Source organism: Acanthochromis polyacanthus, chromosome 23 (genome assembly GCF_021347895.1).
Source record: "Acanthochromis polyacanthus isolate Apoly-LR-REF ecotype Palm Island chromosome 23, KAUST_Apoly_ChrSc, whole genome shotgun sequence".
NCBI lineage: Eukaryota > Metazoa > Chordata > Actinopteri > Pomacentridae > Acanthochromis > Acanthochromis polyacanthus.
This window is the reverse complement of record NC_067135.1, coordinates 20021473-20045434: the sequence shown is the minus strand read 5'-3', so window position 1 is coordinate 20045434 and position 23962 is coordinate 20021473. Positions and strand designations below refer to the sequence as shown.

The following is a 23962-nucleotide window of genomic DNA, read 5'->3' as shown; positions in this document are numbered from 1 at the left end:
ATAAATATCGGTTTTACATTTGATCATTTCCACAGTACGTTGGACTCCTGCAGGGACAGTGCTTCGTATGCATGTTGACTTTTAACCTGTACAGCCTGTGGGTGGTTTAAGTGTCAGGACAGCAAACAGTGAAGAGTTTCATGTAGGAGTGGACAGAAAAAAAAGGACTATATGCGGTATTGGTTGATTCTTCACACTGATATTCTGCCATCATCTGGAGCCAAAAAGCCTTTGAATCATAAAAGTATTTTAAATTTCTGCTTCTGTTACAGAAACGCCATTCTCTGTGTAAAAATATTGAAATCATTCACATCAAATTATTGCTGAAGGATATTTAATACAATTGAGTGATGGCGAAAATTCGATTGAAGACACATTTAGGTTGCTGCCTCCGAGTCCATTCCAAACATTTGTGAACTCATTGGAGCAATTTCTTAATCTAATTGAATGTATTTTTTTTTAAATGTACAGTTACTTGGCAAGAGTAATTTTCCATTTTAGTAAGTTGCCTAAAATAGGAAACTGACAGGTTATAAAGCATACAGTATATATCTAGTGTTTCTGGCAGACCGTAGAACTCAGAGGTCGGGAAATTTTTTACACTGATTAGGGACAGTCTCGTGAAGTTCAATGTCTGCACTTTGAGCACCCTAAGGGATCTAACTTTGAGGTGCGTCTATTCACATACCCTTTGACTTTGATTGTTGTCAATTTTTGTAAATAAGACACCATGATAGATCAGCCACGACTTTAAAAGCTAATGCTGTATAGGCTTTCCTTCTGCCAGCAAAATAACTCTTAACTGTCGAGCATGGACACATGACCTCTGAGGTTACCTTGTGGTATCTTTCGCTGGGAGTTGGCAATACATCCTTTAGGTCCTCTGGGTGGAGTTGTGGCCTTATTCCATCATATTCCATGGATGCTCCATCATTGGGATCTGGAGTGTTTGGGGACCAAGCTAACACCTTGGCCTCTTTGTTGTGTTGAAGTGTGGCAGGGCGCAGTGTCCTACTGGGGAGGGTCGCTGCCATCAGGGAGTACTGTAGCCATGAGGGGGTGTGCTTGGTCTGGAACAGTGTTTAAGTGGATGGTACATGTCAAAGTAATGTCAATAAAACTGTCAGGACCTAAGTTTTCCCAGAAGAACATTGCATTTTACAATGATGATCAATGTCAATTCACTTACCCTGCCCTTGTTTTTAATGTTGTGGTTGACTACAGTGCATCACGTTAAGATAACAATAAATCTTAACATAAATTCAAAAGTATAAACAGTGCTTCATGAGGGGAGAGGAGAATGGGGCAAACGGCGTCTTTCCGTCTGATGGTGATGACATCATGGCAAGTTAATGGTAGCAGCTTAATCTGTCATGTCATTTAGAGGAACTGCAAGCCATTAGTTACCATAGAAACAGACAGAGTTGCAGTAAATTGACTTGATACTTGACTTTGAACAGAAAATGCGGTATATCCCTAAATTTTACTTAAATGCATAATTTAGGAACCCTTGTTAAAGATGTTTTGATGCAACAGAAAGAGCCTGCACTGCCAGGCACCTTGAGAATCTTTCCCCTGTGTAACCTGACACTGATAGAGACAGCATTAATCCTTTGGGGTTTCCTGAAAACAAGGTCCAGGACCATTTATGGACAGAAGGTTTCAGTTCAGTTCATGACACAAGTTAATGAAACACTGAGAGCTTCCCAGCCTTGATGGTGGGTTATTACAGACTTTTTTGTAGCCCTTTTTTGTTAGCTGTAAGCTTTTTGTCTAGTCTCTGCGATTCTAAGCCCTGCTCGGAATCTTATATTATGTAATGATGTTTTTCTATGTCAGACTCGTTCAGAGTGCTTCTGTATAAGTTCAGCACTGCTTGTGTGTGCATTTCCTCGGGAAGAAATTCTAAGTTTTTTTCAGGGTGGATCGGTACCCTTTGTTAGTAGCCAAGGAAACAGATAACGCATATTTGGAACTGATATACAGTACATATTATATGATAAATTATTATGTTATATAATATCAGCATATGATCGCAGGAATCCTGCCATTCCCAACCATGCTACTTAATTAATAAGGATTATGTAACTAATACTCAGAGAAGTGATGACATCAAGGCATCATGGTTGTCTGTCTGCTAGAGAAACATATCTGTCAGTTAAAACAGAATAAATAAAATAAATACCATATTTAAAAACAGCAGATACCTAAAATTAATTTTACTTTAGAAAAATGTTCTAGGAACTCATTATAGTTTTTGCCACAGGTCTGGACACTAAGCTTAAGACCTTTTAAGACATGGGGCACGGAACATCGCTGGCTTCATCAATCCAATAACCTCAGGACCTCTGCGATGTAACAAAATATTTAACTGCAGCTGAAAAACTTCGACCCTGTGTGACCAGCTCACCTGGCTGAGGTAAAGAAAGTCCATAATACTGTTGGATCCCTGACTAGCCTTATTTCCATGTCAAGATAATTTATAGTTGAGCCTAATAAATGAAACATGAAATGTTCAAAGCTCTTTCTCTCACTCGTTGGAGACACTTGTGGATCCTACTACTGTGTAATGCTGCAGTATTATACAAACTTTGAGAGAATACTGGTAAAAGCTGGATGAAAGCTGCTGTTAATGTCTTGTGAGGAAAAAACTTGGATTTCATTTATCACTGGTGAATGTCAGTCTTTGAACTGTAAGGGTCTATGTTCATCGCAGTTTTATTATTGTGGACGTTAAATTTTACTGCCTAATAGATTTTGTGTATGATGTGTAGAGAAAGGTTCATGAAAAAGGTGTGCAGTGATTTTGGCATGCAAAGTGTGTATATAGCATCTCTGTGGCATCAGACATGACATTATAAACTTAATGTAATTGCTTAATTGCTCTGGGCTTCACCTCATAAGAAAAGTCAAGAATCACTGACAAGCTTAAGAGCAAACGGCACCCAACAATGAAGGGTGAGTGAGTATGGATTGATGGATGAGTGATACCTCAAAGTATACATTCTTTGCTCCCCTTAAGGTTAACTGGAAGGTGCCACCCAGAGAATTTCAGAGTTGGAGCAGCAAGTTTTGTGAACAGAAACTGAAATCTAGCAGCGGACGTTAAGGAGGATTGCACACTGATTATCAAGTTTTGTAATGCAGATAAGTACTTTCATTATAACACAAGATTTGGCTCAGAGGGGATCTTAACAGTTAGAATGAGTTCATCCCTCTGTTTCAAGATTTGTGTACTGGTCCAAGGCACAGTAAACGGGAAGAAGCACCTACCTCTTTGCAAAAATCTTCACTCATAAATTTTCCTTGTTTCTTTGTGTGGGATTATCACATTTGTATTCAAACTGTACACAGCATGCATCTTAGACACAACGATAACTCAGAAACCACAGATCTCTCTCACTTACTTTAACTCAGAGAAAGAGTAATGGCTGACAAGGGATTCTTGATTGAGAAGATGCTGTGAGGCAAGGCAACACTCATTTTTCCTTCACTGAAGTAATCTACTCAGCTCAGTATGGAGGACACCCCAATGACCCAGAATTTACGTGGCGAATGGTGAAATTTTGCCATAAATGGGATGGGCTTGCTTTTTCTTTCCATTTAGATAACATATTTTTTAGGTGAGCCTTATTTATTACTGCAGTTAGCTGTGTTTGGCATTGTACAGAAGAACTGTAGATAGAAGTGCTATGTTAACAATATGTCCATACATCCATTCTCTATACACCACTTTATCCTCACTAGGGTCGCGGGGGGTGCTGGAGCCTATCCCAGCTGACTCGGGTGAAGGCAGCGGACACCCTGGACAGATCGCCAGTCTGTCGCAGGGGCAGACAGACAATCACACTCACATTCACACCTACGGGCAATTTAGAGTAACCAATTAACCTCAGCATATTTTTGGACGTTGGGAGGAAGCCGGAGTGCCCGGAGAAAACCCACACATGTACAGGGAGAACATGCAAACTCCATGCAGAAAGATCCCAGGCCCAGGCCGCGATTTGAACCGGGGATCTTTTTGCTTCTTGCTAAAGTGCTAACCACTACGCCACTGTGCAGCCCTGTTAAATTACCCTGTAATTTTTTTAAACATCAGATTTTGAATTAAGGCATGGATAATTGCATTTTTATGGATAATGTTGAACTTGTACTTGAACTTTGTAAAACATTCTTTAAAAACTTGTAGCTTAGTTTGACGTGAGTAAAATGCCTTTAGATTATTTTTTTCTTTTACATTAAAGGTACAAGGGCAGTTGTTAACATGACCTGTTTATTGACACATTGGGTTAAAAAAAATATATATAGAAGGACGGAAAAAAGGAAAAAACTGAAGAAATATCTTTGCTCTAATCACAGTCCAAAAGCTGTACATGCCAATGTAAAGAACATTTTAAGTTGTGCAGATTTCCTCCGGCAGCATTGAACAGCTGCATGTATGTATAGTTATATATAATAATAATGAGCAATTAACAGGCAATACTTCTATACATCATTAAAATATGAAATGATAAAACATTAATTTTTTGTCTGGGTGCTAGACTGGTACTTTCCCAGCAGAAAAGGAACATGAAAAGCACTTCAGTACTGCTGGAACTGCTGGAGTATTGTTGCTGCACTTTTGTACATTTAATTATATCTATATGGTGTAATTAAATATAAAATTCAGGATTACAGTTTGCACTTGTTTTATTTCTTTGTCTTTATTTTACTCAGGTCAGTTCTTTCAGTTTTTAAAAACATCAACAAAGTTCCCTTTTAGATTTTAAGAACTTAAAGTTCATGGAGTCACAATGAGAAACACACAGAACCACAATGGAACTTTGAGGGACAAATCAAACCCTCTGCAGTTGCAACAAAACACTTAAAAAAAGAAAACTTAATGCTGATTAAATGATGAGAGAACTGTTCGTCTGACAAACATGAAAGCGATGAGCCCCCTCATTTTTCATAATGGACCTGTAGCAACCCCCTCTCACCTCATTGTCAGCTGCACCGATCAGCCACGGCATTCTGACCACTGACAGGTGAAGTGAATAACACTGATCATCTTGTTATAATGCAATGTTCTGCTGGGAAACCTTGAGTCCTGACATTCAGTGGATGTTTGACATGTACCACCCACCTAAACATTGCAGGTCAAGCAACCCCCTGGCAACAGCAATCCTTGATGCCAGTTGCCACCTTCAGCAGGACAATGCACCCTGACACACCACGAAAACTGCTCATAAAAAGCCCAGGGAACACAACAGAGCTAAGGTGTTCATCCGGGTTCAATTCAATTCAATTCAATTTTATTGGTATGGCACCAGTTACTGTTGAGATTGTCTCAAGTCACTTTACAGAACCCATATGACCTGAACCCCCAGAGCAACCCCTAAGGCAAGAGTGGTGTGTTGTCATGTGTTTTGCGTCAGAAACTCTCGCAGCAAACAGTATGAGACCAAACAAATTAAGAAGATACATAGAGACAGTACATCCCAGTCATGTCAAGAAGCCACTTCGCTTCGCCTTCAGAGAAATCTTGAATACTGTCAGCAGGAACATCGCACGGTAAAAGCTTCATCAGTGAACAGCAACAGCACCAAATAGCGTCATACAAAGTCGTATACAGAATTGCCAAATGCAAGACACCACATACAATTGTTGAGGGTCTCATACTTCCCGGTGCTCTTGATATGGTGTCAACAATGACTGATGAGACAACCGTCGCAAAATTGTTCTTTGGCCAAATATCTATATTTTCAGGAAACCATTTCCTTCCACCAATGCAGACTTCCTTCTCCAGTATTTTAATCTGAGAGACACATGACTTGTACCCACCCCCAGCGAAATCAATCCTCCTGTGAACTTCATACACAAATTCCTCAGTCTAATTTGAGAAGTGACACACTTTCTCCCCACCCAGGTCCAGGCCTTTCCACTCAGTGTCTCCCTATGCCCTCCTTTCTTATTTTCTCACCCAATGGAAGTCCACCTCTTCCCATCTTGCATTTTGTTTGTATTGTTTTTCTCTCCTCTTTTCTCAAGCATTAGCTTAAGAGGTTATCACAAGATAAAGTAGCGCTGACACACGTGTGTATTTTTAAAAAAAGTGAATTATTTTTTGGGAATAATTTATTTTGTCAAAAATTAAGATGACAGAATTATAGTTACTCATCAATTTCAGTCCAAAATCACTACATATTTCCGATATAATCTGACAGCATCTGAAACTGTCATCTTGGTGTTTGAATGAGCACCCTAGTTACTTTGGGGTAAAATGTGCAATGGCAATGTTAGTAGGCTGTACCTAGTAACATTTACATACACCCCCTGTCAAAAGTGTTGAGACAGATTCTAATTTATTTGAATGAGAAAGTGTCTCAAAACTTTTGACAGGGGGTGTATTACCATCCCCTTTCAAACATTGGGATGTGAAGCCTTACTGGTATCATCAGTCAGACATCGTGTCATGTAGAAATAGGTCACTTTGACTTCAATGTTGAATATCCGGTTATTTATCAAGAAAAAATGCCACCATATAACTCCAGAAACCGTAAATAGGACTATGCAATCTAAAATGAAGAACTTCATATCAAATACAACATTTCAACTGTTGAGTTTAGGAAACAAATGTAAAAAGTCTAAATAAAAACTCAAATGTGGCAATAGTCTGGTGGCTATGTCAGATTAGATTCTAGGTGAATGAACACATTAGGCACCTACTGTTCACACCAACTAACACATTAATACAGCAATTGCAGCATCAGATGTCAACAATCTACCAGCATCTGCTTCTTCACATCTTAAAACTTCTGCATAAATGATCTTCTCTCTCCCAACAAACCACCCTGTAGTTCTAAAGGAATAGGGTTGAGGATCTATGGCCAGTTATTTGATATTATTTGAGTTCAGCTTTTAGAATCTGTTATTCTGGGCCATAACATCAAGGTACTCTAAACAAAGTTTTAAAAAAAATGTTGTACATACAGAGAATGAACAAACTCTCAGACCTCATTATTCCCTGAACCCACTGACTCCTCACTAGTTTCATCCTATCCTCTCATCTGCTCTTCCAATGTCCTTATCCTCTATTTCCCTGCAGCCTCACCAGCCCTCCTCTCTTCTACCTCCTCCCTGTTTTTCCTGCCATGCAGCTGTCACTGCTATTAATAATTGCGACTCCCCATACAAAACCTCCTTCCGTCTTCCATCCTTGCATTTGCTCCCCCTTCCTTCTCTCTTCCAGACCATGAGGCGCTTCCCTGTTTTTCAGTTCTCATAAAAGATGACGCTACAACAAAAGGTTGTAGCATTTGTATGTGTGGCCCCATTATCAGAGTTGCCCCCTGAGAATTTATGCAACTTTGTCTACCTTATCAATGTTACATTACGTTGGTTGTCTGTGCCAGAAAATGAAAATAGTCAGGAGAAAATTGCTCTGTCTGGGTCGAGCACGCAGAAACCACCTAGGCAGAGTGCTGAATGGCATGTGAACTATCACAGCTGTTTAATAAGACTCGGAAATAAATATAGGGACCAGAGCATCTGTTTGGAAATAATTGCTTGAAAAATAATGTCACCTGAGGCACCAGTATAATTTAAAGGCATATTTTGTTGTTTTTAAATGACCCCATTCAAGAAACTGTAAAAGCAGGAAGGGGTGTCAGATTTTTGACAATCCTGAAACTAATCAGATGTTACTTTGTTTTAAAAAAAACAACCATATATACACTGAACATTGTAATATTTAATCAATTTAATTTTATATCTTATTTACAGATTTGCCCAAATGTCTGTTGTAACTACATTCCTTAACAAACAAAAACTGTACAACTGAGAAGCCATTATTGATTCAGAAACAACCAGTCAAGTGACTAAACTTCAAAGCTTCAGGTGAACGGTGCTGAACTGCAGGCAGTGTTTACACAGACCAGATGAAAGACATGGATGTGGATAACTTAGAAATGTAAGTAGTGAAACCTTTTTTGCATGTATGGCCTCCATTTTTCCAGCGGTGGCAACATCTGTAGTGACTTGGAAAAGAGTTGAACATGTTGACTTTCGGTTGATTCAATTTTTAAAAAGAAATGTTCAGAACTGGAATCAAAAAGCAGAATCAGAATCAAAGATAAATTTGTTAAAATACAAACAACCACCCTACCAATCACTTTGTTGCTCTGCTATCGACTTTAAGCAAACTGCCATCTTCAGGAGCAGTCTCAGTGATTCCAAAGTTCCTCGATTTGACAACAGTTGAAGCCACAATGATCTAAGAAACGCTGAAAGCTTTAGAAATGGTTTTATGATCTTATTCTCATCTATACCTCACCGCAGTTTTAATTATAAAGATGTCAAGAAAATTAACATCTTGGATTTTATGGCTTACTTTGTGTGACATACAGTGTGAATTGTGGAACCTTATGGACACTGAAGAATGTCTTTCTAAGCTATGTCCAATTCTTTAGAAGTGGCACTTGTGGATTCACATTATAGATGCATCTTACAGCTTATTAAAGAAAACAGGAGACAGCTGACCACAATTTAGTTTGCCAGTGTTTGATTTTTGATACTTTTTTTTTAAAAACTGCATACAAAGGCTTGCTTTTATTTTGTAATTAGGTTTTATTGATGGTAGGTTTAGAGAAACATTGTTCTTCTTATGATATCATTATTACTCATTTAAAATTAAATATGCAAAATAAGATGTGTGAAAAGTCAATGGGCTAGTATACTGATGCGACAATATATTGTTTACCATATGACAGCTCTGCTGAGCCAGAAGTAAAATTCCTTGTTTTTGTCTGCTGCAGTGTGACAGCCACAGCTTCATACCTTATGTGTGTTTGCTTATAAATATGCATCGATGCCTGGAGACAGTTGTCTTCCGCCTGTTAGTTTGGAAACTGCTGTTTACGTTTTGCGACGTATGGTTGTCAGAGCGACATGATTGGCTTTGAGGTGCTGTAAGGGATAGGGGACAGCTGTGTCTGTGTGTGTGTGTGCGAGAGAGAGAGAGAGAGAGAGAGAGATGTGTTGAGATTTACCAGATATCACAGTCACGGCCATATTTGAAGCTAGAGTATGTGTCCAATGGACGGAACACATGGGCAATGGATATGTAAAGGTGGGGGTGGGAGATACTACTGCTCATTCTGAACACTCTCAGTTCTAATAATGAATCTATTTTAGTGATGTCACCTTCTCTGTCCCTTACACACACACACACTCACACATACGCACACACACACACACACACACACACACACACACACAACAATGACGTGACGAAATAGGGATAAATATATAAATAAATACGAGTGAAAAGTTGGTGCAATGAGGTAGATACAAGAATATATCAAGGTAGATATAAATTGCAGAGTGCAAAATGGCATAGTTTACAGAGCATACATTGTACAAGTTGTCGTCACCATGAGTAACGTCATCCTCACCTCACCAGTGTCTTCTTTGCTGCACTCATGTCTTTTGTTCATGTGGCACAGATACATACAGACCAGATTGGACCCATGTGTAGAGAAAGACACACACAGACCAGAATGAACAGGCACAGGGCAAGGAGAGGCAGCAGAGAGCAGCAAAAGCAAAACATCAGGAGAGACTCCCTAACTGAGCTGAAAAAATATGTGACCACAAATTTAGTAAATAAGGTAAATAAAATACTTTTTTGGGGGGGGGTTTCAGGTCAAAGAATAACACTGCATTTATTGTTTTTGTTGTAATTTGGTGTTGGAGGTCGCTCTCAGCCTGCTTATGAACACCGATAGTGCAAGAGGGGTTTTCTTTCATGCAGTAACATGCACACATGGGCAATACATAGACCAGCAGCTCAGATTACAAAACACACAAGAGGGTGACTTCATTCTTTGCTAAAGACAGTATTACTCAACTATGTCTTTACATAGCAGATGTTTTTTTTGCTGCCATATAACTGTTATATTTATGTTCGTCTGCATCAGTACAATAGAAAAATTGTTCCGTATAATGCTTGGTAGTCTGTGGCTGCTGGTGCCTCTTGTCACCCCTGTTAGGCTGCAGCCTGCATTTGCTCTTGTGGATTGGGCTTTGTTGTTAAAAATACATACTTCTTTAAGTCCCTCACTACCTTCACCTAAACAAGGCACTTCCAATGGCCTATCTAAAAAGTTCTGTGTTTAAAATGTATAAAGTTTTTACTATAAGAAGTGCTATAAGATGAAAAATATTGTGAATTGGTGCTATATAAATAATATTGAATTGAAATGATAGGGTTGATGGATTTTATGTCAGAATGGGCATGGGGTCTGATGCAGGAAAGTTCAGTGTCATTCCAAGTCAGCCATTCTAATACTTAGCCTCCAGTGCATTATCTTTACCATGGTCTCTAAGTTGTAGTTGCTTTATTTCTTTCTTTATTATTTTTTTGTACGAAGGACTTCTTTATGATTGATTTTCATGGGGTGCTGGAGCCTATCCCAGCTGACTGAGGGCGAAGACAGGGTTCACCTGAACAGGTCACCAGTCTATCACAGGGCCACAAAGAGAGACAGACAACCAAACACACTCACATTCACACCTATGGACAATTTAGAATATCCAATTAACCTCAGCATTTTTTGGACTGTGAGAGGAAGCTGGAAAACCTGGAGAAAACCCACACAGGCACAAGGAGAACATGCAAACTCCACACAGAAAAACCCCAGGCCCAGATTCGAGCTGTGAGGCAACAGTGCTCCAGCGTGTTGCCCTAAAAGAGACCACTGATGTGTTTTTGTTTGTTTTTTGTCTAAATTTAGTCACCAGTTTGGAAACATGATACTTCAAATTCAAATTCTCACCAATTCAAATTCCAAGATAGAATTCTTTGCACATATTCAAACAGAATGCAGCTAGAGAGAGCAAGAGACACTGTAGCACACTGCTTTATTCACATCCTTATATTGTGCAAACAAATTCCAAGATAGTTTTACCCTGTTTCTTTCCAGATTTGTAGTAGAGATTATCATATTCATATCATCTTCTTTCTTAGTTTTTTAGGCATTGTGAAAATTTTTTTGTTTATCAAATACAACACTGACGAGATTTTTTTAATAGAATAAACCATGTCCACACTACGACACAAACTTATATCATGAGAATTCAGCTACTCTTTATACAGTTAAGTCTGGTAGGGTACGTACAGAAAGATTAAAGATTATTACTTTGAAATGATCGGAGGAAGGACTCCACCTATTTGAATTAAAATGGCCTAAAATAATATAATTGCCGAAAGTAATCAACTGCTTTTGAGATGAAAGATCAGCTAAAATGCCAGTGGCTGAGGAAGGAGTAGTTGGGGGCTTATATCCTCCAGCCATGGTATTAAAGTGCTTATAAGCAATATGGACCTTTAATGTTGTCTTTCAAATGTACATGCATTACATCTTAGTTAAGTGTCAGATCAAAAAATGATGTCAGGATCTGTTGGTGCTGTTGCCATTTTGGCTGATCTAACTTGTCTTAAATAAGACACACACATTTATGACTTTCACTATTTTAAAAACACAGATTTATGAAAATTACCATTAGTAATTTCCTATACAAAACAACATATAGCCTGAACTGCAAAACATGAGATGGCGTGCATATTTTTCCTTGACTACTTATTGAGCACAAGAAAAGGTGGATCTGAATGTGAAGTTTATCCATTGAATTAGGGACTTGGGGAACATCAATAAGGACCAGTTTTCACTGAGCATTTTTTATTTATTTTCTGACATCGTATTGACTAAAAGAATGATCAGTTCATTTGAAGAAATAATCTGCAGACTAATTAATTTTAGAGCAGGTCAAAGGCCTAATCAGAAGACATAATGCTGAATCATCATTCTGCCATCAGTACCACAGTCTGCACCTCTCAGAAGCAGCAGCAGCTGCATTTGTTGTGCTACAACCAAATGTGGACACCTTATCAAGAGGAGGTATTATTGGAATATGTTCAAAGCCTTCAAAAAGACAATCGCATCCAATTATGTGCAACTGGAAAAAAATGAACAATCATCTTTTCTTTTTGCTTTACATTGTTGTTTAATTTTGTCTACAAAATATAATATCCCACATTCTATTCAAGACACAGTTTGTCACTGTTATGCTGTGTATTTCCTGTTCTCACATTAAGGAAATAAAAATGTCTTGTCCTATTCTTCTCCCAGCATCACCAAATTTATTTTTATGAAGAGATATTGAGTTTCTGACTATTTGGACGTACATATCTGGTATGTGCCAAATGCCACTTTAATCCATCAAACAGTGTGGCATTTACTAGGGTTGTACTCTCATGCCTTTTTATAGCGCCCCTCGTGACCACACACCTGTCTCAGCCTTTGTAGCTCAGTAGTGAAGGGCTTTCAGTGCCTACATGGAAAAATAAAATATCCTTTTTTTTTAAACACTGTGGAAACTCGGGAATAAATACTTCAGCATTCACAGTACTGTTTCATTAATACACATGAGAATTTTTGCAATAGTGACACCCAAGTAGTATTTCTAAATGTGTGATCATACTCAGGATGCTCATTTCACTCCAAATAACTTCTTCTCCTAAAAAGCATGCATTTACTTTAGCTGATCAACTTAGAATAATTCTGTATAACATACCAGAGATTTTTCACACAAAATCTTCTGGAAGGTAAAATACTTTTGATCCACTCTTTCTAATTCCTTCTGTTATGAAATTATTTATACATACTGTCACAAGGGATTAGACATGGACCCAAGTGCCGACACACATGGCAGGCAAGTTGTGATAGCAAACAGAGTCTCTAATAAATGAAGGTCGGGGTGCAAACAAGAGGTATCAGGTGATCCAGGAAAGCTCATAGCTAAAGAAAGAGACACATAATCCAAAACACAAAGACACAGGGGACTGAACAGGGCTAACGGGCAGGTGAACACGGTAGATAAGCAGAGAAACCGGTAGCTGACATGGAAAGACGTAGGAATGTGTATATCCAGAGAACTAATGAGAAAGAAAGACGTGATGGCTGTGGCTAAGGTTGTCCTCTGATTGTAAGGTTGGTGGTTCAATCCCCGACATGCTGAACCCCAAGTTACTCCCAATGGCACCTGGCAGGCACCTTGGAACCATGGAAGCTCTGTGAATGTGTATGTGTGATTGGGTGAACCATTAAGGAAACAGATGCTATATAAGTACAGATTTTTACAAAGGTGAAACTATTGACGCTGGGGCAGATAATCAAAAAGAGAAAGGGAAGTATAAGCACCATACACAAAAGTACAAAACTTCAACATACAACAAGGACTAACTAAACAAGGACATGGAAGTGTATAGACAAGGAAGACACAAACAATGAACCGTGGTAGACATGCAGAACAGGAAAGCACATATGATGTTACCTAACAAAACCCACTAGAACCCAAAACCTAAAGCCATGCCCTTCAAGTGTTGGTTTACAAATGACCCAGAGGTTTTCTGTGAGTCATTAATACAATAAGGATCGCTTCACTTAAATATCAAATCTCTGTGTCTACATTGATGATACTTCCAGACTTCCTACTTCCCTTTTCTTCTCATTCCTTTCCTCATCTGATTTCTCCCTCCCTCTTTCGGTCTGTTTTCTATCACTCTCCTTTATCGTAATTACATTACTCTCTCTCTCTCTCTCGCTCTCTCTCTCTCTCTTTCTCTCTCTCTCTCTCCCTGCAGAAGCAGAGCAGACCCTGATTGGAGAGGGAATTACAACCACAGTTCCAGCCACACAGACTCTCTTCGCCTAGATCATGGAGCCCTCAGTTCTTCATCTACTCTCCTCAATCTTCCTTCTGTCTCTCCTCATCCCCACTTGCTTTTCCCAGGCTGAGGCTGACTTCATTGTTCAGACTCGTACTGGTCGAGTTCGAGGCATTCGCCTGCCAGTTCCAGACCGGAGCTATGTCACCGCTTTCATGGGCATCCCCTTCGCTGAGCCACCGGTAGGGAGGAGGCGTTTTCGTCCTGCTGAGCCCAAGCGTCCATGGACTGGGGTGTATGATGCTAACGACTACCACAGTGCCTGCTACCAGTTTGTGGACACATCATATCCTGGTTTCCCGGGCATTGAAATGTGGAATCCTAATAGAGAAATGAGTGAGGACTGTTTGTACCTCAATGTTTGGGTGCCTTCCTCACCCAGACCCCACAATCTTACCGTCATGGTGTGGATCTACGGTGGAGGTACTTAGTCACAACTTACATTACGATGTAAATAGGTTAGACATGGTTTATTTTTTAGTAGGGACATTTATGTAGGAATAGTTTCTTCCTTGTATGAAAAATTAGAATGTTCATTATCTTGGTGAACGATTGAGCAACTCCAAATTTTAGGTCATGAAATAAATGTACAGAATATTGAAATAATGCAACTCAGTACAGTATCCCTGGTACTGGCGGTATTTAAAGAGTGTGGTAAAATTTAAAGATACTGCAATATAAATGGCTCATTTAATATTGCAGACTTCATCATTCAAATCTGTATTTTTGAATTATATGTAATGAAACATTGCAAAAAAAAAAGTGATAATGTAGATTCTTTTTATCTGGATATTCTGTACCTTCAGGGTTCTACAGTGGTTCTTCTTCTCTGGACGTATATGATGGTCGTTATCTAGCTCACAGTGAGACAGTTATTGTGGTTTCAATGAACTACCGGATTGGTGCCTTTGGATTTCTGGCTCTGCATGGGTCCTCTGAAGCTCCTGGCAATGTGGGTCTGCTGGACCAGAGGATGGCACTACAGTGGGTCCAAGACAACATCCATTTCTTTGGTGGAAACCCCAAACAGGTTTGTTTATTGTGGCTAGTTACAAATGCTCTTCCATACAGACATTTACATAACCAGTTTTGGTCCTTATGCCTATTTAAACTCTTTTATCTTTGTAACAGGTGACTATATTTGGTGAAAGTGCTGGTGGTGCTTCGGTAGGATTTCATCTATTGTCTCCAGACAGTCGGCCTATTTTCACAAGGGCCATCCTCCAGAGTGGGGTCCCCAATTCTCCCTGGGCCTCAGTCAGCCCTGCTGAGGCCCGTAGACGTGCGACGCTGCTGGGAAAGCTGGTTGGGTGTAATGGAGGCAACGATACTGAGCTTGTAGACTGTTTGCGCAGCAAAACTCCACAAGAATTAATTGACCAGGAATGGCAGGTAATGCAGACTCCATCCGAAGTTTATTTCATTCTTGACTATGCCACCCAGGGAATTTCAGAAGCAAATATTCCTAAATTTTCAAGAAACTTTATCACATTGATGCAAAGATCATATAAACATCAAGCACTGATGAGTCTAATTCACCCATTGGCAGCATTTTCCAAAATAGTCTAATATAGAAACATAGTATGTTAGATGTAGCATGCCACAAATATTATAACCAAGTAATATTTCCCAGTTGTTTGCAGACTGCATGCAACAATATTTATTTTCATGAGCATCTGTAGGAATAAAGAAGAAAAAATTATACCATTTGGATTTAGTGTAAATTAATTGTGGAAATCTAATTTCACAGAACTAGAATCCAGTTTACTCAGAATAATTCAGTACATATGGGTTTGTGATTGTGTTCTGCGCAGGTTCTGCCATGGTCAGCTCTCTTCCGATTTTCATTTGTGCCTGTTGTGGATGGCGAGGTTCTACCCGACACACCAGAGGCAATGCTCAGCTCAGGCAACTTTAAAGATACTCAAATCCTCCTTGGAGTCAACCAGGATGAGGGCTCCTATTTTTTGCTGTACGGAGCCCCAGGCTTCAGCAAGGACAATGAGAGTCTAATCTCCAGAGAGGACTTCCTGGAAGGTGAAGTTCACATAGCTTTAAAAAACAATGACATGGACAGAAAGATTACTGCAAAATTCTGTTCAAGAAAAAGCTCTATACTAACAAAACAAGAATAGAATCTGTGAGCTTCTGTGCAAAAGAAAATGACAAACAGCTTATGTAAAGTGAACCACACATTGCACCTTAGGTCACTAGGTGAAAGCTCAGTCCCATTGCTTTACATGTGTAGTGATGCATGGTTTAGGATGAATGTTCAGTATATTGCGTGCTGTTCTGACTTGTTCAACAAAAACAGAAAGAAATGCAATAATCTCTAAACTGTTATCAGTTGTCAGTAATGCTTTGTTAATGTGACACATTAGCTGCAGTTTTACCTCTGAAACAATAAAAAAAATCCAACTTCACTCTGCCAGGTGTTAAGCTGAGCGTACCACATGCTAATGATATTGGCCTGGAGGCAGTGGTTCTGCAGTATACTGACTGGATGGATGAGAATAACGGGATGAAAAACCGTGATGCCATGGATGACATTGTAGGCGACCACAACGTTATCTGCCCACTGGCCCACTTTGCTCGCTCCTATGCCCAACACAACATCCTCAAGGCTAACATGGGAGGGCCTGGCTTCGGGATGATAAACAGTGGAGGGAACTCACAAGGTAAGATATGTGAGTGGGTGTGTGTTTCATTTCACACAAATGTCATCAGCAGAGGAGTGTCGGTTTTCTATACAGCCGAAGAGTTTAAGATGTGTAAAGGTCTGGACAACCAGCAAGATGCATCACCTTGGGTTGTGTGTCACCAATTACAGTTTGATGCTCTTTTCCTCAAAGCCAGTCTAATGTAGCCTAGCCATGCTAGACCCATGTTTCTGACGGCACAAGGGTCTAGGGAAGCTCGACAGGGAGGGAGGTGGGCTAAAAGGTTGTCTATCAAATCCCTCTGCAGCAATTGGGTAGGTATACAACCAATCAACGCAACGAATAGGCTGACGTAGTTCCGAGAGCACCGGCGGATTGTGGCTAAGTCCCATTAGCTTCCCAACCAGCGGAGCCACAGAACCACGGAGCCAACTGGTATATTAAGGATTTGCCATAACCCGTCGGCATAAGTCCAAATACGTCTTTCTTCTCAATGAAACACTTAAGTGCCGTCCTTTGTTTATCTTTCAAGTTGAATTTTAGCTTCAAATCTTTAAGGGCTGTGGCCAAAGCCGAGTCGAAAGATAACTGTTTATTGTGCGCTGGTTGTTTCTGTCAGAATCGTCACGCCTCTGTCGTCACTTCGTTATGCCCGCCTTCTGACTCTACACTTCATGGTGATTGGTCCGGCCAGTTTTAGGAGAATCCAGCCTCGAGCCTTATGGAGGGTAACTAGACCCACCCTGGCAGAGAATTAAACTCGTTGCCGTGGGTTGTCTAGCGCGGCTAGGCTAAGTCTAATGTGTAGTTATAGGGAAAATTCTGTTTTTGTTATCTTTGGCTATGTACAGCCTACAATATTTGAGTAAACTGTCATGTGGCTGAGATCTTGTAACACAACAACTCTGCAAGATCTCAGCCACGAGACAGTGTTGAACCATGCAAGCCATCAGAAAAGCTTTATTCGAGTCCAAAATATAATCACATCATGTAAGGCATTCATTTAGAGGTTTAAATAAAGGAAAATGTGAACATCAACTACTTAAACAGTCTGTTGTAAATCTCCATCATATTTAGTAAAGCTATGTTCAACCTACTGCATGTGTATGCAGTGTACAATACAGTATGAGAATGGACATTTGAATGCAATTTCCCTCATATAACAAGTTCTTCTTTTCTCATATTACGTTGTCGTCTGTTATCTAGTGTTATCATATTTTCCAAATTTCCCATTTCGCCACAACATTAAATCAGCCTCTGCCACCAAAACAGCTCTGAGCTGTCTGAGGACTCTGGAGCTTTGGGAATGTCCTGTGGTGTCTGGCACAAGGACATTAGCAGCAGATCCATTGGCTTCAAGCTATTTCCAAACAGTTTTTGCAGTGTAGCAAGATGCAATTTCCTGCAGGGAGGCCAGTGCCATTAGGAAATGCTGTTGCCATGGGTTGTGGGCTTCGTCTGTAATAATGTTTAGGTAGGTGGTTTTGATGCTATGACTGATCCATAAATAATATTGTTAATCTAGTTATCCACTATCTCTTTGTATCTTTTCCTCAAAGACAAGTGACTGAAATGGGTTTCCCCTGTAGGATGGCTGGACTTAGCCTTAAACATAGAAAGAGGATCTTGGACATCCAGAGAGAACTTGTGCTTGAATTGGGAGAACTTGAGCAGTATTGTTGCCCCTCTGCATCAAATGGATCCAGCTGAGGTGATTTAGGCATCTGATCAGGATGCCTACTGGCTTTCCAGGAGCACCTAACTGAGAGGAGACCCTATGGTAGATCCAGAATTCATGGGGTGGATTACATATCTCAGCTAGCCTGGGATTGCTTTGAGATTTGATACGGAGACCAGACAAGTGTGAACATCATACAGCAAAACACACTTGGAAATCATTGCATTGCAGTACTTAAACTAGAGCTTTTCAAACATACATTATATGCATAGGTAGCTAGCATTTATATACAATATTGAATAAATCTTTTTGGTTGAGCAGTGAAGAGATTTCTACTGAGTTTTAGTCTAGTGGAAGACTGATAATGTTCAAAAGCTAGCTTTGCTCGCATTACTAACAAATAAGCTCCTTCCAGACATGGGACACATTGCTGGCTTTATCTGTCCGTTAAACTGACAGCATTCTAGTCATTCACACATAGGTCACTTTTTCATTAATGTTCTTCACAACTGCATTCAGACATACCCCTGCAGTGCCGGAGAGTGCCATAGTACACACAGTGTATTTGTCATTCATGCGAATGTAGTCAATACATCAAGTGATGTATAAAACATATTAATGCAGTAAGAGACTAAAATTGAACTAATAGTGGATTATCAAAATGTCAGTCAAGTTCATTTTCTGATTTCCTAAACAGTGAAACTGAAAGCCCAGGACTCAACCTAAGGATGGCCATGATGTGACAAAATATTAAACTGCCGCTAATAAACTGTGACTGTGTGACAGCTTACCTCTCTGAGATAAAGAAAAGTACATAGTGTTGACCTGCTGTTAGATCCTGATCAGCCCTTTCTCCATGTATGGTTAATTTGTAGTGAAACCTAATGCAAATGTGCACAACTCTCATTCTTTGGAGACACACGTCTGGCTGCAGGTACTGAACAAACTCTAAGGCAATAATTTCAAACAGCTGGAAGAAACAAACTTTAGCTCCTCTTAACATCTTTTGTGGCAAAAACTATTGATCAGTGTCATTAATCTTTAAACTGAAAATGTCTGTTTTCACAGTAGGTTTTCTTATTGTGGGCATTTAACTTTGTTATCTAATAGATTTAAAATGTGCAAGGTGCATGATAAAGGCGTGATATGATTTTGGCACAGAAATTGTGTATTAAGTATCTCTGCAATGTTTTTGGATGAATATTGATGCTGAAATGTGAAAAAATCCTTCACACAACTGAAAGTACCACTGCTTATGGGTTTCTGTCTAATAATGTGATGATTCAGTTCAGACTTGTGCCATGTTGAAAATAACATGGACACTGACCTAGGAAGATTACTTGTGTGACTTTTACAGTAGAATGAACAAAGTGTGCATTTAGACATAAATCTGACGTGTGATTTGCAAACAGATTAATGGAATGGAGTGCATGTTTGAAAAAGCTGATACAGTAGTGGAAAAAAGTTTTCAGACACTCCATGCATTTGTCAAATATTGCATTAGGAATCACTCTTAGGTCTTCAAGTGCAATTTCTTTTTGTACAGTCACAGCCAAAATACTGAAAAATACCATTAAAAGCTTGAATTGATTGGTTCCATAAAAATACAGAAGAAATTTTGAGTATTGGGCCATTTTGGTACCAGTGAGCCACTAATGAAGGTTGTACTTTTTATTAAAATTTTGGACTGCTGGAGAAATGGAGGAACTTAATGCGGGGTGTCATGTGAAAGGTGGCCGGCACCTCACAGATGAAGTGAATGGGTTGCTGAATCTTGGCAGTTAGAGTTGGCTTTCAAACAATTGACAGGAGAAGATTTGTAACATGAGGCACAAGGAAATAAAAGATTAGACTGGTAACAAAAACACTAGAAGCACTAACTAAGAACAGAGATTGGCCAAGACCTTACTACAACGCAGTCTGGCAGGTCAGTCTGGCAAGGAGTGGAGTGAGCCGCAGTCTAAATACTGCAGTGGATTGAGGAAGGAATGAGGGAGGAATTAGTTGTATCCTGACAGGATTATGACATCAGAAGGCCGATATTTCCAAGAAAACCAACATTTTTGCAAAACTTTTAGCTACTGTTAGACAACAGCAAAGATAATCAGTTGGTAATTTGACATGATTAGAAAGGTACAAATGTATTCTGAAATATCTAACATACATCTTAGACATGTCATGAAGAGACATGATGATACGAGTGAAATTGTGTTTTATTTCTAAGTGACTTATTAGACAAGGTTTATTTACTTAACCAGACCAGTTCTGAGATTGTATGAAAAGATGGCGAGATATTTAACATTACATTGCAAGCCTGATTATATCCAGTGGAAGTAACTTCAATAAATGTGTTCAAAATTCCCTTCATTCATACAGATGACCACCTGGAATACAGCAGTGTGGCACTATCCATTTGATTAGAGCATTTGATCCATGTGTGAATATGTTGAATTATATGTATTTTCTCCTCTCCCCCCTTAAGGTGGAATCTACCTCTACCTTTTTGATCATCGGGCATCCAACCTGGTCTGGCCAGAGTGGATGGGTGTGATTCATGGCTACGAGATTGAGTTTGTCTTTGGTCTGCCACTGGAGAAGAGACTCAACTACACCCTAGAGGAGGAGAAACTGAGCCGACGAATGATGAGATATTGGGCCAACTTTGCACGGACTGGGTGAGGCATCGCAGACTGGAAAGAAATACTTGCTATGTAATTAAAAATTATAATGAACTGCAGAGATAGATTAGAACACCAAAGAAGACAAACGAGTCTGTCTTCAGTGGTTTGCTTTTCTCTAGAGCAGCTGTAGTGGTAGACCTATGAAACGTACTGGAAGTCCCACCATTAAAAATGTTATCTGCTGAACTCAGTCAGACATCTTCTGACAGAATGTCATCTTTGTGAACAAATGATTTTCCAGTTAGTTTTTCAAATGCACACATTACAGAACTCTGTAGCTATGTCCCTAAAACTTGGATAAAATCATTTCTTTCATTGCTTTCAGTCTATTATATTTGGACAATGGTAGTGTCCTTTTCCTCTGTCTTAGCAAGTGATTAATGGCACTGCTAATCTGATAAAATCCTTATCATATTGAACTACTTATTTTGGTGTCAGTCCAGGAGCTATTGCTCTCTGTGTCGTTTGTCGTAGTTTGTTGTTAACGGTATGGATTTTGACCAGTAATTCCATTCTCTGGATTGGATACTGTTTGTCAGTGCAAGTGATGCAAGACCACTTGAAAAAAGAAAGCGGATACATTTGTCAAAATCTAATTGTAATTGCATTTCAGACCACCTCAAAATGTGATTTGATTTTATGTGGGGGTTTTTGCTGTCCACATTTACTAATATCTATCTGGATATGACAAAAAGCGTATTTGAGCTGACAGTGTGAACAACACTTGCGTACACATGTACTAGACTAGGTTGGAACTAGGTTAGAAGCTTGTGAAAATCTCATACAGCTGCCTCTTGGTGTTATGCTGTTTGAACGTGATGTAAATATCACAACCACATTTCCTATTGAACAGTATACCTTTTCTCTGTGTCGGACTTGTACTGCAGTGACCCAGTTTAAAAATTACACATCAAGCAGACAAGTATTTGCTAGTGCTGACATTGTTTAGCAATGACATTGTTGTGGATGGAAGAAAATGGCAACTAAGCAAAGAGATAATGTTAATAATCCTTTTTTGGTTCATTTTTTAATGTAATACCCTTCCTTGTTATCTATCCCTTGTTGTTGTGTGTCTTCTACCCTGTCCTTCTGCCTATTAGAAATCCAAATGAAGGGCTGGCAGACAGAGGGAAACGCTGGCCTGTGTTCACTGTCAGCGAACAGAAACATGTGGGCCTCAACACAGAACCACTGAAGATCCACAAAGGTTTGCGGAACCAGATGTGTGCTTTCTGGAACCGTTTCCTGCCTCGCCTCCTCAACATTACCGGTAAATGCTATTTGTGAGCACTCCTTCTGTCCAACATATGACATCTGTTTCCCTTTTGAATAAGTTGTCAAAGAAAGGTATTTATGCATAAATTCTCAGATGATGCATTAGCCTCATTGAATCTCAAATAATGCTGTGATGGTTGGCACAAACAGATGAAGACCACATAAAAGAACAGAATTATGAGCAATCAAAGTACCACTGACTAATGCTGAACTTTTAATGCTAATTTTCATATTTTTTTACAGTAGCAGTCAAACATTTGGACACATCTTCTCATTCAGTGGTTTTTATTTAGAATTTATGTTTTACATTCTGGATTATTATTGAAGGCATCAAAACTATGAAAGAACACATATAGAATTATGTTGTAAACAAAATTGAGTTAAATCAGAATATGTTTTATATTTAGATTTTTTCAAAGTCTTTTGCTTTAGTGACATCTTTGCGCACTCTTAGCATTCTCTCAGTCAGTTTCCTGAGGTAGTCACCGGAAATGGTTTTCCAACAGTTTTGAAGGAGTTCCCAGAGATTCGGAGCACATGTTGGCTGCTTTTCCTTCACTTTGTCGTTCATCTTATCCCAAACCATCTTGATGAGGTTCAAGTTTACTTTCCCCACTGTGGGATCAATAAAGTTTATCTTACATCAGGTGACTGTCATCTGATGGCACTCCATCACTCTCCTTCTTGGTCAGATAGCCCTTACATAGCCTGGAGGTGTGTTTGGGGTCATTGTCCTGTTGAAAAATAAACGATGGTCCCAGTAAGCGCAAACCAGGTGAGATGGCATGTCGCTGCAGAATGCTGTAGTACTCATGCTGCTTCAGTGTGCCTTGAAATTTGAATAAATCGCCAACAGTGTCACCAGCAAAGCACTCTCACACCATCACACCTCTTCCTCCATGCTTCATGGTGAGAACCGTGCATGTAGAGACCATCCACTTACTTTCTCTGGTCTCACAGCGGTTGGAAGCAAAAATCTCAACTTTTGACTCATCAGACCAAGGTACAGAGCATAGACTGTATATAAAGATGGACGTAGCATCTGGCTCCAGAATTGAAGCCAACCCGGAAGTGTCAAAAACCTGCAATATCACGCCGTCCGCTAGGGTTGGCTCCAAAAAGCTTTTTCTCCATAGACCCCATTTTGGAAAAAATAAAATTTGATAGACTGATGTTCTACAGCTTAGGATTTTTTCCCGTGAGTTTTCATGGTCAAAATGAGAGATCAGGTGGCTGATCTTAAAGTAAATCAATACTGAATTTTAATTAAATCGTTAAAGTTGGCGGAGCCAGGGGGCGTGGCTATACTTGATAGACAGCAACAGAAGCCTCTGCGGTAAAACGTGGGCGGGATAAGAGAGTCTTCAGCCAATCCTGCCCCTAGTTGCTCTCCGGTCCAGTCTGTTTGATGACGCTTTTTACGTCACTGGCTCCAAAAAATCCAAAACGGCGACCAGGAAGTAGCAAAATTCGGGCTTCATTTTCTCGGCGTTGAAACCAACGGGTGACATCACGGTTAGTTTACGCCTGGTACAGAGTTCATTCGTCTAATGTCCCTATGTGTTCTTTCATAGTTTTAATGTCTTCAATATTAATCTAAAATGTAGAAAGTAATTTTAATAAATAAATAAAATCCCTTCAATGAGGAGGTGGGTCCAGACTTTTTATACTTTATACATATATATATATGTAAATGAACAACTGTGCTATGTACACAGCTGCTACACATCTGTGGCATATTGTTGGAAAGCAAAGATTTTTATGATTAAATTGATGCAAATCATTTGAAGATGCAAATTCAGCACCAGGTACGATCAATTAGTCCCTGCCTGGTAGTAGAGTAGTCACATGGAACCCAAGAGTGGCAGGAGGAAGACGAGACAGGAGAGCAGTCAGAGAA

At 39.6% G+C, this 23962-nt stretch overlaps 1 protein-coding gene across 1 annotated transcript in view; it reads left to right on the top strand.

The window, feature by feature from the left end:
• The window catches only part of ache (acetylcholinesterase), a 33153-nt gene that overhangs the window by 3710 nt on the left and 5481 nt on the right, over positions 1–23962 (top strand). Inside the window, exons 2-8 of the mRNA XM_022217923.2 lie at positions 13685–14191; positions 14575–14798; positions 14900–15160; positions 15583–15805; positions 16201–16446; positions 20589–20781; positions 21888–22057. Coding sequence (XP_022073615.1) covers positions 13759–14191; positions 14575–14798; positions 14900–15160; positions 15583–15805; positions 16201–16446; positions 20589–20781; positions 21888–22057 — 1750 coding nt within the window. The 5' untranslated portion in view covers positions 13685–13758. The remainder of the gene's footprint in view (positions 1–13684; positions 14192–14574; positions 14799–14899; positions 15161–15582; positions 15806–16200; positions 16447–20588; positions 20782–21887; positions 22058–23962) is intronic.